At 51.1% G+C, this 15,215-nt stretch overlaps 1 protein-coding gene and 1 pseudogene across 1 annotated transcript; one reads left to right on the plus strand and one right to left on the minus strand.

The window, feature by feature from the left end:
- The first annotated feature begins 892 nt into the window (after positions 1-892).
- On the plus strand, positions 893-3,308 carry LOC150043819 (alpha-adducin-like; annotated as a pseudogene).
- Positions 3,309-4,940: 1,632 nt separating this feature from the next.
- LOC150043820 (cytochrome P450 2A5-like) lies at positions 4,941-14,997 on the minus strand. The gene is made up of 9 exons (XM_090322917.1): positions 14,770-14,997; positions 14,112-14,274; positions 13,403-13,552; positions 12,821-12,981; positions 11,422-11,598; positions 8,992-9,133; positions 7,400-7,587; positions 6,161-6,302; positions 4,941-5,363 (listed from the first exon to the last, which is right to left on the minus strand). The coding sequence occupies exons 1-9, from the start codon at positions 14,947-14,949 to the stop codon at positions 5,182-5,184; spliced, it is 1,485 nt and encodes a 494-aa protein (XP_090179043.1). The 5' UTR covers positions 14,950-14,997; the 3' UTR covers positions 4,941-5,181.
- Between the last annotated feature and the right edge of the window lie 218 nt (positions 14,998-15,215).

Consider the following 15,215-nt stretch of genomic DNA (forward strand, 5'->3'; position numbering starts at 1 on the left):
GCTAACTTTCTGGGTTCAGTATGGACAGCCAAAGTTCAGAGAACAAAACAGACAACAAAATAGTCAAATTACTTGTTGGTTTTGGAAAGGGAGAGAGGGAGAGGCTTTGTGGTGTGGACAGCAGCTTGTCCACCTTTGGCTGCCCTGGGCCTGGGCCCTTGCTTTGCTTATCTTTGACTTGCATAGAAATATAAGATTGAAGACATCATCTCTCAGTGATTTTTAGATCATGAACTATTTAAGAACAATACTCTGCCTCTGTGCCTGTCTTTGTCTCTCTCACTCTTTTACTAAATCTTGTTAACTTAGTGAATAAATTAGATGGAAGTTAAAATTACCATAGAAGCTGGGTGCTAATGGCTCAGACCTATGATTTCTAGCTACTTAGGAGGCTGAGCCCTAAGGACTGAGGTTTAAATCCAGACCAAGCAGGATTAACTACCAATTAAATGGCTTTTTTTTTTTTGCCAGTCCTGGGCTTGAGCTCAGGGCCTGAGCACTGTCCTTGGACTTTCTCAAGGCTAGCACTCTACCACTTGAGCCTCAGCACCACTTCCGGCTTTTTTCTATGTATGTGGTTCCGAGGAATCGAACCCGGGTCTCCATGCATGCTAGGCAAGCACCTTAACCACTAGGCCAAACTCCCGGCCCCTAAATGGCTTTTTTTTTTAAAGCCAGAAGTAAAGCTGTGAGTCAAGTGGTAGAACAGTAGCCTTGAGCACAAAAGATCAGAAACAGTGCCCAGGTTCTGAGTTCAAAACCAAAGACTGGGGCCAGGGCCTGAGCCCAACCGTGAGGGAGTGAGCCGGGAGGTGGCGACATCACTGGGACCGGATCAGGGAGTCGAGAGCTGCCCTGGATTCAGAGTGGAGTTGCCTAGAAAGTTTGTGCAATGAATGGTGACACTCAGGCCTCAGTGGTGACCTCACCACCTCCAACCACAGCCTCTCACAAGGAGAGGTACTTCAACAGAGGGGATGAGAACAATCCAGAGTATTTGCGGGAGAGGAATATGACCCCAGACCTTCGCCAGGACCTCAATATGATGGAGCACAAGAGGGTGTCCGTGATTCTGCAGAGTCCTGTCTTGGTATTGGTAATGCCGGTGAATGATATCAGGGGGTCTGATTCTATCGCCTGTGACAAAGGGGAGAAAACACTGCGGTGCAAGCGGGTGGCATTTTATAGGCTGGCAGATCTCTTTGGGTGGTCTCAGCTTATCTATAATCATATCACAACCAAAGTGAACTTGGAGCAGGAACACATCCTCATTGGGCCTTTTGGGCTTCTCTACAGTGAAGTGACCCCATGGAGCTTGATTAAGATCAACCTTCAGGGTGATATCGTGGATCGTGGAAGTACTAACCTGGGCGTCAACGAGGCGGGCTTCCCTCTGCACTCTGCCCATCTAAGCAGCCATTCCCCGAGGTGAAGTGTATCGTGCACATTCATACGCCGGCAGGCGGGGTGGTCTCTGCACTGAAATGTGGACTTTTGCCCATCTCCCCGGAGACATTTTCCCTTGGGGAAGTGGCTTATCATGACTATCATGGCATCCTGCTTGATGAGGAGGAAAAAGTTTTGGTTCAGAAAAATCTTGGGCCTAACAGCAAGGTTCTCATTCTCTGGAATCATGGGCTCGTGTCGGTGGGGGAGAGCGCTGAGGAGGCCTTCTATTACATCCGTAACCTTGTGGTCGCCTGTGACATCCAGGTTCAAACTCTGGCCAGTGCCGGAGGACCAGAAAACTTAGTCCTGTTGGATCCTGAGAAGTACAGGGCCAAGTCCCGTCCCCTGAGCTCTCCAGAAGGGGATGACGCTGGGTCATCGCCCAGGTGGCTGACTGGGGAGCAGGAATTTGAAGCCCTCATGCGGATGCTTGACAATCTAGGCTATCCTGCTCTGAGAGAGAAGTCTAAAAAGCACAGTGACGCCAAGAACCCTGCTGGTGTCACGGGTGGCTCCTTCACTAGTGATGGCGACTTGGGCACTTGCTCTCCTCTCAGTTTTCAGAAGCAGCAGCGAGAGAAGACACGGTGGCTGAGCTCTGGCCAGGGTGATGAAGCATCTGAGGGAGGGCAGAGTGGTAGCACTGTGGACGAATATTACACACAGTCATGTGAAACCCTTGCTGCAGTCTCTCTCGTCTGGTGTCTGCATGCCAAGCTGTATTTCCAGCTGCTTGGTCTGTGCCTTCTTACTGTTCATAGTTAGATTTCGTAGAGCAAGGTGGCAGCTGCAGCTTTGGAGGCTTTGGGACCCCCGTGCCTAATGAGCCCCCACTGTCTTGCTTCCCCTCCAAGCCAAGACCTTGTCACTGCATAGCTAAAGTCCAGTACTACTGTGTCTGAAACTGCTTAAGATACTCTGCTGCTTCCATAATTTCAGCATGACCTGAATGCACGCACAGCAAAGATACTAAAGAACCCACTCGTACTGACCTAAACCCAGGCAAGCTCTTGGAGTCAGCTTGTGTCTGACAACTCTTTGTGCAGGGAAAAGCAGTTCAGTCGTAAACCTGATACTTGGGTGCCACAAACTCCAAAGCCTCTTTGTGTCTAGTGTTTTCTTAAGCAGTTTTCCCTCCTGGCTCTGGCCTGTTCTCTGCTAACCCTCTTCCTCTCTCCGCATTGTTCCTGGCTTTGTCCCAAAGCTTCCGAATGCTCGGGCCTGCTGCCCTCTGCATGGACTGTTGCATTGGACTAAAGAGGATGGACATAGAACTTCCACCTCTGCTGTCCCTAACCTGTTTCTTCCATTGAACACTAACCCTAAAGAGGTCCAGGAGATGAGGAACAAGATTCAAGAACTTGCAGGACATAAAGAGGGCAGGCCCCCAGTCCCAGGTGGTGTATCAGTGGACAGGAGCACTCAACTTCCCTGCAGTGGAGGAGGAGGCCCCCCCCCAGACCAGTGCCCCTGCCAGCCCCTGCCCAGGCCAGTGCGGAGCACACCACAGCCCTGGAGGCAGAGGAGGCAGCTGCCCCAGCCACCCCTGCCACAGAGGAGGGGCCAGGGGGGACCTGGGCAGTGATGGGTCTCCAGGCAAGTCTCCATCCAAAAAAAGAAGTTCCGCATGCCCTCCTTCCTGAAGAAGAGCAAGAAGAAGACTGACTGCTGAATCCGGCCTGCATCAAGCCCGCCCCTGCTCCGCGGGTCTCTGTTGCTCTTCTCCTGCCCTGTCTTCTGAGTTCCTCATGGAATGCACCCCTGTGTGACCTCCCCACCTGCAGCCTGCTCCCCCTGTACCAGCCACACTGACGCCTGGTCTTGGGCAGGCTGTGGTTACAGCCTCGCCCTCGCTGTGACCCCCTCCTCATCTGCCTACTTGGCTGCCCTCACCCCAGGGTGTCTTTGAGAGCAGAACCAGCCATGGTATCTGCTCCATGGTCTCCTGGGCCCCTAGACCAAGCCCTGATCCTGAGATCACTCTTGCCCACCCGTGGCACAGGGCATTCCAGCTGTCGTGAAGAGGTGGGTTTAGGCCAGGTAGACCCGTGCCATGTGGGCTGGCGTGACCCACACAGTGCTATGCATGGTCCCACTGGTGACCCCAAGACTCAAGCCAGACCCAGAAGTGTGCAGATGGATGCCTGATTCCCGACGGGACTCCTGATACCCTTATGTGACCGCAGCGATTAGCGGGTCGGCCGACATTTTCCCTGTGCCTGAACAGGTCACAGACACAGCAGGCAGACAGGCTCAGCTAGCAGGGCCAACCCATTAGGGGAAGCTTGCTGGGATCTTGATTAACTCAGCTGAGAGGCACCCTGGTCTTTCAAGGGTAACTCAAGGTCAGAGTCAGCCCTGGAGACGCTGTGCTCATTGGCAGGGTCTGACTCTCCTCGAAGGGCCCACGTGACTCTGACGCCACATTGGGGTTTAAAGCTGTTGGCTGGGTGACCTGTTCAGACGTGGGGGAACTGATAGGGCTGTAGAGCTGAGTTTGGGCACTGGAATCCCAACTGGCCTGCAGCAGGAAGGCCCGGGCTGGCCACATCACTTTGCCGCCAGGGCAGAATGGAGTTCTCCCTCACCAAGGACCCCCCCCCCTCGCCCAGCCCTCCTCAACCCACATATGCAATGACTTGGTTTTCACTTTTGGAGTTTAATTCTGGGTATCACAACATGGAATATATTTGCATCCGTGCACACAGACCTGGATCGCAGCCCTGCTCTCCACCCTCCCTAACATGATTTACTCACAAATAAACATCATTATACAACTTCAAAAAACAAAAACAAAAACAAAAAAACAAAGACTATCACATGCAGGCATACACATGCATACATACACAAACACAATAATACCCAGACTCAAACCCAGTAGCTGATGCTTTGCTACCTGAGCTACACCTCCTAATAGGTTTTACAAATGACAAGACATTTCCCCTCGTGCCTTGCCTGCCAGGTGGAGAGAGTGGCAGTGAGTTGATTGCACTATTAGCCACTGAAAGTGAGGTTGTGGGATATCGGAGATGGTAACTCACTCACATCAAACATCTGCTCCAGTATTACAGTTTCTGGTGATTTAATTCGTTTTCTCTAAGCTTTCAGACTTTTTCCTGGTATTCTTCCCCCGACCCCACTCCTTTTTAGACCAGTCAAGGACCTTGAACTCAAAGCCTGTGTATGGACTGTCCCTCAGCTCTCTTGCTCAAGGCTCACACTCTACCACTTGAGCCACACTTTTACCATCTTTTTGCTGATTCACTGGAGATGGACTTTTCCTGCCTGGGCTGGCTTCAAACTGAGATCCTCAGATCTCAGCCTCCTAAGAAGCTAGGAGGACAGGCAAGCGTGGCAGCACACAGCAACAACTTCAGCTGCCTAAGCCTTAGTCTGACGGTCATCTGCAAAAGTCACCTGAGCCCAGCTCTCCTTGCACCAGCTGTGCAGGCAGGCACATGACATGAACTTGACCAGCAAGCTTCCTTCAATAGCTTCGTTTTTATTACTCTTTGCAGTATTAAAATACCCTTTCAGAAAAAAAATCCCAATGTGGAAACACCCATTTTCTTCAGCAAGGGTAGCCATCTGGATTGTTTCTTTTTCCCATCTGATCTATCCATCCTCACACGTCCCCCTCATTTTTTGCCCTGCTCCTCACCCCTCCCAGTGTCTCCACCCCTCACCCCTCCCAAGCCTCCTCTCCCCCTCTCCCCAGCACAGCCCCCAGGCTCAGTGAGGCTGGAAGCTCATAGTATAGGTTGGTGGGATTGTGGCAAAGCCCACGTGTTTAGGGGTCACGTCGATGTCTTCAGGCGCCTGCGTGGACTTGAAACGGAAGTTCTGCATGATGGTGGTGAGGAAGAGAAAGAGCTCCATTCTAGCCAGGCCTTCCCCCAAACAGAACCGCTTGCCTGCAGAGGAGAGGAGAGGAGAGGAGAGGAGAGGAGAGGAGAGGAGGGAGGGTAGGGATGAAACTGCTCTCCCTGACATGTCACTCACAAACCCCAAGTCCAGAGTTGAGTGCTCTAAAGGACAGGGGTAGGAGGGTGGGGAGGGTATGGGCTGTAAAATTCTTTCCTGAGAGACTTTTCATAAAGGCTCTCATCCCCCATAAGCCTCACTTTACTGAGTCTGTGAGTGGTCTAGGCATTGTCCTTAAGCTTTTTCCCTCAAGGCTGGAGCTCTAGCACTTGAGCCACACCACACTTACATTATCTTTTGTGGTCAGTCATGGAGCATGAACTCAGGGCCTGGGTGCTGTCCTGAGCTTCTTCACTTCAGGCAAGTGCTCTACCACTTTGAGCCACAGGGCCACTTCTAGTTTTCTAGTGGTTTATTGGAGATAAGAGTCTAACAGACTTTCCTTCCTGAGCTGGATTTGAACCATGAACCTCAGATCTCAACTACTGAGCTGTTAGGATAGACAGATGTGAGCCACAAACAACCTGACTAATGCAGTCTGTTCTTGATTTTCCTCATCTCTGAATGACATCTGATTATCCTTTTTGTCTTTCCTAGACTCCCATACAGGATGCTTGGGAATTGTGGGGGGAGGGGCAGGTACATGTGGTTGATCACAGAGTAGATCTGAGGGGAACCACCAACCTGGAGAAAGGTATTAATGAGGCTGTGGCCCAGAGGGGGCTGGCACCCACAGCTGTGCCCTTTGCTATGAGCTTTGGCCTGGTGGCCTACACAGGTCACTTACCAATGGAAAAGGGGACAAAAGCATCACTTTTCTTAAACTGTCCCTTGTCATCCAGGAAGTGGTGAGGGTTGAAAGCTTGGGGGTTGGAGAAGAACTTGGGGTCTCTCAGCACAGAACCCAGCATGGGGATCACTTCAGTACCCTTAAAAGAAGACAAAAAATGGGATCATGAGAAAGCAGAGGGAAAGATGAAGGGGTTGAAACTCCAAGGAAGGGGTGGGAGGGGGAAGGATGTGGAATGGTGGGGTGAGGGTGGAGGAAGGGGCTTCAGGACCATGAGGTTCAGGTCCCTGGGGGTGAGTAGAAGTTTGTGTTCTCTGACACCACATGGTTGATGTTAACAGGGTAGAGGCTTCCAGAGGCTGGAGGTTGAAGATCTATAGCTCTGGCTCCCTAGGCAGTGGATGGGGATGCGGGGTGGGGGCAGGAGGAGAGACGTGGAAGGAAGATATGCACAACTGTGAGTTCAGGAGCCTCTAGAAGGATCTATTGCAGTCTGGAGATTTTTGTTGTTAAACAGCAGGTCTGGGTAAATAAGGGGTTCCTCTCTCTCTCTCTCTCTCTCTCTCTCTCTCTCTCTCTCTCTCTCTCTGTCTGTCTCACGTGTGTGCATGTGTGTCTGTGGGTCTGTGTCTATGTGTGTCTCTGTGTGGTATCTGAGTGTCTGTATGTGTCCCAGACCTGGGGCTTGTACTTAGGGCAAAGGTATTGTCTCTGAGCTTTGTTTTGCTCCAGGCTGCTGTCCTACTCTTTTGAGCCCACAGCTCTGCTTCCAGCCTTTTTGTGTGTGGTTAACTGCAGATAAAATTCTCAAGGGAGTGCTGCTGTGGTGCCAAGGGTAGAGTGCTAGGCTTAAACAAAAGAAACTCCAAGACAATGATGAGTTCAGGCCTGGAACTTTAAAAATAAATAAGTTAATAAACAGAGTCTCACGAACTTTCCTGCAGGTGCTGGCTTTGAACCTCAACCCTCAGACCTCAGTCTCCTGAGTAGCTGTGATGACAGGCCTGAGTCACCACTGCTGGATTTGCATCTCTTGGTTTAAGAAGACTCAAGTGAAGGCTTGGATCTCCTGAGCCAGGGACTTCTGCGGGGAGCTGGGGTAGGGGAGTCAGGAGGGAAAAGTCCCTGAGTAGGAAAGAAAGGGCATGGCAGGGGAGGAAGTCTTTGATTAAGAAGGAAGACAGGGAGTGGAGAGACTGTAACACAGTTGGGGTCCCAGGGTCTGGCTAGTGGCACCTTGGGCAGAAAGAACTCCCGGAACTTGGTGTCCTTGGTGACTCTGTGGGTCAGCCCCATGGGAATCATGTCTCCAAATCTCTGGATCTCGTGGATCACGGCCTCTGTGTAGGGCATCTTCATTCGGTCCTCAAACTTGGGCTGGCGGTTTCTGCCAATGACTCGATCGATCTCTTCCTGGACTTTGGCTGGGGATGAGGAGAGAAGAGAAAATGTGGGCTGGGAGCGTGGCCTAGTGGTAGAGTGCTCACTTAGCATGCAGGAAGTCCTCAGTACCACATACACAGATGTGGCACTGTGGCTCAAGTGACAGAGTGCTAGCCTTGAGCAAAACTGTCCAAGGACAGTGCCCAGACCTTAAGTTCAAACCCCAGGACTGGCCAAAAAAAAAACCTCCCAAAACTCCGAAAATGTGTTTAGGTATGTGAAATCTGTGAAGCGGGGATGAGAATTTAAAAAAATAAAAAAGAGCACTGGTAGCTCAGCCATGTCATCTTAGCTACTCAGGAGGCCAAGACTGGGGATCCCAGTTCAAAGCCAGTCCAGTCTGGAAAGACCCTGAGACTCTTAACTCCAGTGAACCATTAGAAAATCAGAAGTGCTGCTGTGTTCAAAATAACCTTGAGCAAAAGAACTCATGGACAGCGTCGAAGCCCTGCATTCAAGCCCCACAACATAAAGGAAGGAAGGAAGGGAGGGAGGAAGGAAGACAAAACTGGGGGCAGGCCTTACACAATGAACGACAGGCGTACAACTCATTATTCATTCACAACAGCTGTTGTCCATTGGCTCACTCTCTTGGTGGTATTAAGGGAGGCAACAGTGGCTCAAGCCTATCATCCTAGCTACTCAGGAGGCTGAGATCTGAGGTTCCCAGTTCAAACCTAGTCCAGGCCCGAAAGTCCATGAGATTCTTAGCTCCAATTATCCACCAGAAAATGGAGAGTGGAGCTATGGCTCAACATGGTAGGTAATTGAAGAGCTCAGGAACAGCGCCCTGGCCCAGACTGATGAAAAAAAAGAGGGGAGAAAGAGTCTTAGGGGCGCTGCTGTGAAAAACAGGCAGTGAGGTCTTTCATGGTTTAGATCAGTGATTTACCAATCCTTTCAGGGAGCATGTATATAGAAATATTATAGATGTATATATATAATATATGTACATATTGGCAGTCATGAGGCTTGAACTCAGCTCCTAGGTTCTGTCCCTGAGCCTTTTCCCTCAAGGCTAGTGCTCCACCACTTTGAGTCACAGATCCACTTCTAGGTTTCCGGTGGTTTATTAGAAATGAGAGTCTCCTGTGCTTAGCAGCCTATGCTGGCTTTGAACCATGATCTTCAGATCTCAGCCCCCTGAGTAACTAGGGGAACAAGCCTGAGCCACAGCACCTGGATTCCAGTGATTTTATAGCTACGACTTGAATAGCCAAGTCCACAGGCTACTCTCCCCGCTCTGTTGATTAAGGCAAAGCCTGTGTAAGTGTCCAGGTTCTTGGGACAAATGAGGACATTGAAGCTGACTTAGCAGAGCTCTCATGACCTGCCGCCCCCATTCCCACCCCGCCAGTCTCTGTCCCCGCCCCTCCTGGCCTTACCCTCCACATCCGGGTGCTTCATGAGCAGCAGGAAGCCATAGCGCAAGGTGGTACTGACAGTCTCCGTGCCCGCAAAGAAGAGGTTCAGTGTGGTGAACACCAGGTTCTTCGTGTGGAATTCTGTGTTGGGGTTCTTCTTCTCCTGCAGGGAAAGAGGTGAGTTCAAGTCCACCCCACTTCTCATGCCGTTGAAGCATCTTCTGGAACATTCTCTTGGGGATGTACTTCTGTGAGGTCCAGGTGGAAAATCAATCTGCCACCACTCTGTCCACTTTTCAGAATTATGCCCATGATTCTGACTGTGGTGAAAATATACTTCTCACCTTTGTCTGGGTGATTGATTGATTGATTGATTGATTTCGTGAGTCATCGGGCAAGAACTCAAGGCCTGGCAACTTTCCCTGAGCTCTTTCTCTGAAGGCTAGTGTAGAGACCCCCAGACCCAACTCCTTCAGTAAACCCAGAGGCTGCACAAACAGGAACTTCTGAACCCTACTCAGCCCTTCCACAAGCTCCAGGAACTAGCATTTGTTTCCCACAGTTGAATGGGACCCAGCTGGCGTGAGAATTTTCCATCACTTTCCAAGAGCCTGGGAAGCTCCCTAATTCCTGTCTTATCTCACACGACCACCTGATGGGTGTAATCCTGTGATTTTTCCCTTTAAAAAGACTGTGTAAACCCTGATTAACCACTCCTCCCAGTGTCGCTTCCAAGTACCTTTGGACGAATTCCCTGCCTGGCTTGTATCCCCCAATAAACCTTGCTTTTGCATTTCAGACGCCTCTATCTCGATGGTCTTCTTTGAAGTGACACCTCCTCTAGGCACAACACTAGCACCCTATGACTTTGAGCCACTGCACTACTACCAGTTTTGTGGTGATTCATTGGAGATAAAAGTTTTACGGAGTTTCCTGCCCAGCCTGGCTTTGAATTTTGATCCTCAGATCTCAACCTCCTGAGTAGCTTGGATTACAGGTGTGAATCTCCTGCACCCAACTGTTTTTCTTATTAAAGAATTTATTAACATTGATTTGTATAACATATTTTAAATGACGGGTTTAACAAACAAGTATTCAAGAAGGGAATCTCTATATACAATCACTGGTACTTAGATTTTAGAACATAATTAAAATTAGGCTGTGGGTTTGTATGGCATAGATACATATTAATCTATGGAATAAAACATGATGTCTATAGAGTCATAAATTATTATGTCTATATAGTTGTGTTTATATTTCCAATACCATGTGCATAGCATCACCCAGCTTGTTTTTTTTTCCATATATGATTGGAGACTGGGATTCAATCTGGTACCTGATGCTTTCACTCACTGGCTGGCACTCTACCAAATGAACCAGGCCTCCATGCCCCTGCTGATTATCTGAGGGTGTGTGTGTGTGTGTGTGTGTGTGTGTGTGTGTGTGTGCCAGTACTAGGACTGGACCTCCAGACCACTCACTTTCATTTGATATGATAACTTAAGGAATGAGCATCCAAGACAGGACGGGAGTAAGCTAGATGGCACAGCTTTCCATGCTGTGTGAGCTCAGGCAGATCACCGACGCTCTCTGGCCTCTGATTCCTTGTGGTGAATATAAAATAACTTCATTCAACAGCTAAGATGGGCCAGGTACCTATGGCTAATGTATGTAATCCGAGCCAGAGGATTGGTTGCTTGAAGCTAGCTTGGGAGAAATGTCTGTGAGTCTCTTATCTCCAGGTAACAAGCAACTCCCCGCCCCCCCAAAAAAAACCTGGGGTGGGAGTGTGACCTAATGATAGACTGCTTGCCTACCATGCACAAAGTCCTGGGTTTGATTCCTTGATACCACATACAAAGACCAACAGTAGTGCTGCAGTTCCAGTGGTAGAGTGCTAGCCTTGAACAAAAGAAGTTCAAGGACAGGTACTAAGTTCAACCTCCAGGACACCCAAGAACACAAAAGGCACTGATGGGCACTAAATACTGTGTAGCATAGCCAGGTGCCAGGGGCTCACACCTGTCATCCCAGCTACTCTGATGCCTGAGATCTGAGGCTCAGGGTTCTCAGCTAGCTGGTGCAGACAAGGGCCTGTGAGATTCTTCTCTCCAGTTGATCACTCAAAAGCTGGACGTGGCACTGTGGCTCACGTGGTAGATCACTAGCCTTGAGAGAGAGAGCTTGGGGTCAGCGCCCAGGGCCTGAGTTCAAGCCCCACAACCAACAGGAAAAAGCAGGGGTAGCACAGGCAATGCAGTGCAGTTGGCTGCAGCATGGTCTCCACGGATGAGGTTGTGTAGAGGAACACCCATGCTCAGTAGGACCCCCTCTGTAGATTACTGAGGATGAAGTGTATAAATCTCTGAGTGCCTTGTTCTCCCCCCAGCCCCATCTGAGGTCCCTTTGCCTGGCAGGGGATCTCCGCCCACCGCCAGGCGCTGGACCTACCTGCTGCATGCGGATGAGAAACGAGTCGATGAAGTCCCGTGGGGAGTTGGGATCCAGGGTGCGCTGGTTCTGCTCCACCTTCTTTCTCACAAACTCCTCCAGCCCCTGCACCTCCTTAAGAGCCTGCTGCTGTGGGCCTGGCAGGTGCTTCATGATGGAATAGAACATCTCAAAGAGCTGAGGACAGGGTGGTCATGGGGAGAAAGCAAAGACCTCCATTCACAAGTGGCATAACACACACCTGGAATCCCAGCTACTCTGCAGATGGAGTCAGGAAAAGCCTCAGGGTTGAGGCAATCATGCCTCACAGACGTAAATGAATGAATAAATACAATACAATAAGGAATGGCGACGTGGTTCACATGACAGGGTGATTGCCTCATATGCACAAGGCCTTGGGCTCAATCTCCAGAAGAACAGCAAGCAAAATCACACCCCTGCCCCAATTGTCAGTGCACTCCCACAGGCCACGGGGCCATCTGACATCCTCCTGCCTCCAAGGCTCCCTCAAAACCAGCCTCGACATGTTGTACACTTGGAAATTTACACCAGCACCTAGAGCAAGTGAGCAATGCCTAGTTCTCCTGGTCACCCTGGCGTTTCCACCATGGGCTGAAAACAGAGCTGCTGGAAGAGTGCCAACAACACCACCTGCTCAGCTCCTGGGCTGCGAGGTGGCAGCAAAGCAACTTTACAACCTCTGACAGATGCGCCCTGCCAGTCCTGGTGAGGACTGTGCTGCGTCTCCCAGGTGCTCTACCACTTGATCCAGGCCTCCACTTAATTGAAGGTAAGAATCTCACAGACTTTCCTACTCAGGATGGCTTCAAACCTCCATCCTCAGATCTCAGCCTCCTGAGTAGCTGGATTACAGAATTGAGTCACTGGCCTTCATGCTAGGTTAGTTTTCTGAGTTGTGAGGCTTGAACTCACGGCCTTGGCACTGTCCCTAAACTTCTTTACTCATGGCTTGCACTCTACCAATTGAGCCACAATTCCACTTCTGATATCCTGGTGGTTTACCAGAGATAAAAGTCTCACAGCCTTGGGCCGGGAGTTTGGCCTAGTGGTAGAGTGCTTGCCTAGCAGTCTACCGGGTTCGATTCCTTGCTACCACATGCTTAGAAAAAGCCGGAAGTGGTGCTGAGGCTCAAGTGGTACAGCTCTAGCCTTGGGAAAAATCCAAGGACAGTGCTCAGGCCCTGATCTTAAGCCCAGGACTGGCAAAAAAAGTCTCACAGCCTTTCTTGTCCTAGTCTGTCTTTGAACCACACATCTCAGATCTCAGCCTTCTGAGCAGCTAGGAAGGCAGGTGTGAGCCACCAGTGCCAGCTATTTTCAAGTAAGGTCCATGACCTGGATTTTGCTGAGACTTGGAGCAGGGGTGTGGGGAGGTTACCTGCCCGGTGGAGGTGGATGTGAACTGGAAGCTGCCTGTCATCATTCTCAGGAGAGACAGGAGCTCCTGGTCCTCATAGTCGAAGCGGTCCCCGAACACAATGGAGCTGATCACATTGCAGACGGTTCTGCTCAGGTAGAAGGTGGGATCTATGAAGGAGCCTGCAGGGTGGAGGGTGAGGGGTTTATAAAAGTGCCTGCAGGGGTGAAGGATGGAGACTGGAGAGGTGGACAATGAGGAGTCTGCAGGAGTGGAGAATGGGGGTCTGCAGGGATGGAGAGTGAGGGTAATATAGGGGTTCATGGTGGGGGGGTCTGCAAGTGTGGAGGGAGGAAGTCTGCAGGGGGGTTGAGAGGAGGTTTGCAGAAATGGAGGGTGAGGGTGTACAGGGGTGAAGCCTTGAGTCTGCATGGTGGAGAGCAGGAGACAGTGGGGGATCCAGAAAGAACTTTCTTGGAGCAAAAGGACCAAACCAAGTGACCAGATGCCAGTGTGATAGGAAAGATTTTGGGGAGAGGTTGCCTGGGCCCTAGGACCTCCTTCCTCCCCGTCCCATTCCCTCCCCCTGCTCTCCCTCCTCACCTCTCGTGTCCCTCAGGGCCTGGATGAGGAAGCCTGCCTCCTCCTGGATGCGCTCCTCAATGCCACGCTTGCCCACTCCGAAGTCACGCAGCGTGGTGATGGAGAAGCGCCTCAGCTGCTTGGCTCGCTCGCCATTGCTGAAGATCACGCCTGGGGAGCAGGGAGGATCAAACCAGGTGACCAGCAGAGTATAGGGGGTACAGGGGACAGGGACCCTCCACCTGCAGAGAGCACCCCTGGGGCCACTGGGGGAGCCAGGAGAGGCCCAGAGGCCACATTGTGCAGAGAGCCAGAGGAGACAGCAGGAAAGCCCTAGGGGCAGGAGAGGGGGGAGGGCTGCTGAGCTGGGAGGGAAAAGCTCAGACTCAGAGCCAAAGGTGTGCAGATCATGGGGAAGGAGACAGACAAGGGAGACAGGGTCCCTGGGCACAGAGAAGGGGACACAGCAAAGCCCCATCCTTCCAGGAACAGAGGCAGCGGGCCTATGGAGTTAAGGGGGAAAGGAGGAGAAGGGGAGAGGTAGGAGCCATAAAGAGGGGAGCTGACTTTGAAGTGGATTTTCAAAAGCAAAAGAATGAAGGGTTTCTGTCCACAGAGACCCAAGAGGCAGAGTGGGAAGACATTGGGACGATCTGAGGAGAGCCAGAAGCTTGAAACATGCAGAAGAGAAAGGCTGGGGAAACTGAGGCACCATGCGCATCCTACCCACCATAGCCTTGGAAGAGCCAGTCTACAATGGCCAGCTCGCCTCGTCCACTGAACTCGTCGGCCTGGTCCACCAGTGCCTCCTTCACAGCATCCTGGCCACACAGAACCACGACACGGCGATGGCCCAGGTAAACCGTGAACACGGGGCCATAGCGATCTCGCATCTGGGGGAAGAGTGGATGGGAAAGTCTGAGGAACCAGCTTCCAGTTATTGTGTGTATTGATTTCTCCCCAAACACTGGTAGTCAACAGATGGACTATTCCTACATGAGGTCTTTTCCTGCTCAGAAAAAGAAAAACAAACAGACTTGTTTTTGTGCCTTTCTGAGGGCTTGAACTCAAGACCTGGGCACTGACCCTGAGGTCTTTTGCTCAAACCTAGCACTGTACCACTTTGAGCCACACTGCCACTGTCAGTTTCCTGGTAGTTCATAGGAGATAAGTCTCACAGACTATCCTGTCTGGACTGGTTTTGAACCCCAATACTCAGTGTCCGATGACAGGTGTAAATACAGTACCTGAATAGAAACTGAAGTCTAAAGATTCCCACCCACCCCCATGTCTGAGAACAAAATCCCCTATTTAAAATAGAGGCTCACCCCATCTGTGGTCAGTGCCCTGCCCCTGGGCTCTTCTGTCCCAGCCCCCATCCCACACACCTTCATGAGAGAGTTGTACATCTGCTCCGTGTTCAGTTGCAGATAGTTTCCAATGAAAGGCAATGGCGTGGGGCCTGGAGGCAGCTTTCCCGAGAGCTTCCTCTGCTGCCAGACAGACATCACCACCAGGACAGTCAGACAGGTGAGCACAGCCACCAGCAGCATGCCTGAGGCCAGCATGGTGGCAGCCAGGGTGCCAGTCAGATGGTGGTGGCTGAGTCTGGTGTCTTGCTGTGTTTATATCTGTGGGATGGAAGCCTGGCCTTTGGCCTTGATTTCATCACTGTCTGTTTTCCTTGCATGTGACTTCTTTTCCCTCTCTCCCCTCCTGTGAACCCCACCTTAGTTTGAGATGAAGCCAATGGGACAGGGACAGGAGGACCTCAGAATTAAGGAGAAAGAGCTGGGCTGGTGGCCCTAGAGGAGAAAGTGCCCCAAGACTGTGG

Source organism: Megascapheus bottae, chromosome 31 (assembly GCF_031878675.1).
Source record: "Megascapheus bottae isolate mThoBot1 chromosome 31, mThoBot2.hap1, whole genome shotgun sequence".
Lineage (NCBI taxonomy): Eukaryota > Metazoa > Chordata > Mammalia > Rodentia > Geomyidae > Megascapheus > Megascapheus bottae.

Coding starts and splice junctions, on each gene's coding strand:
- LOC150043820 (XM_090322917.1), bottom strand. CDS start 14,949: ATGCTGGCCTCAGGCATGCTGCTGGTGGCTGTGCTCACCTGTCTGACT. Junction 11,599..12,820: donor CATCCACCTCCACCGGGCAG/GTAACCTCCCCA, acceptor CCCTGTCCTCAG/CTCTTTGAGATGTTCTATTC. Junction 5,364..6,160: donor TTTTGTCCCCTTTTCCATTG/GTAAGTGACCTG, acceptor TCTCCTCTGCAG/GCAAGCGGTTCTGTTTGGGG.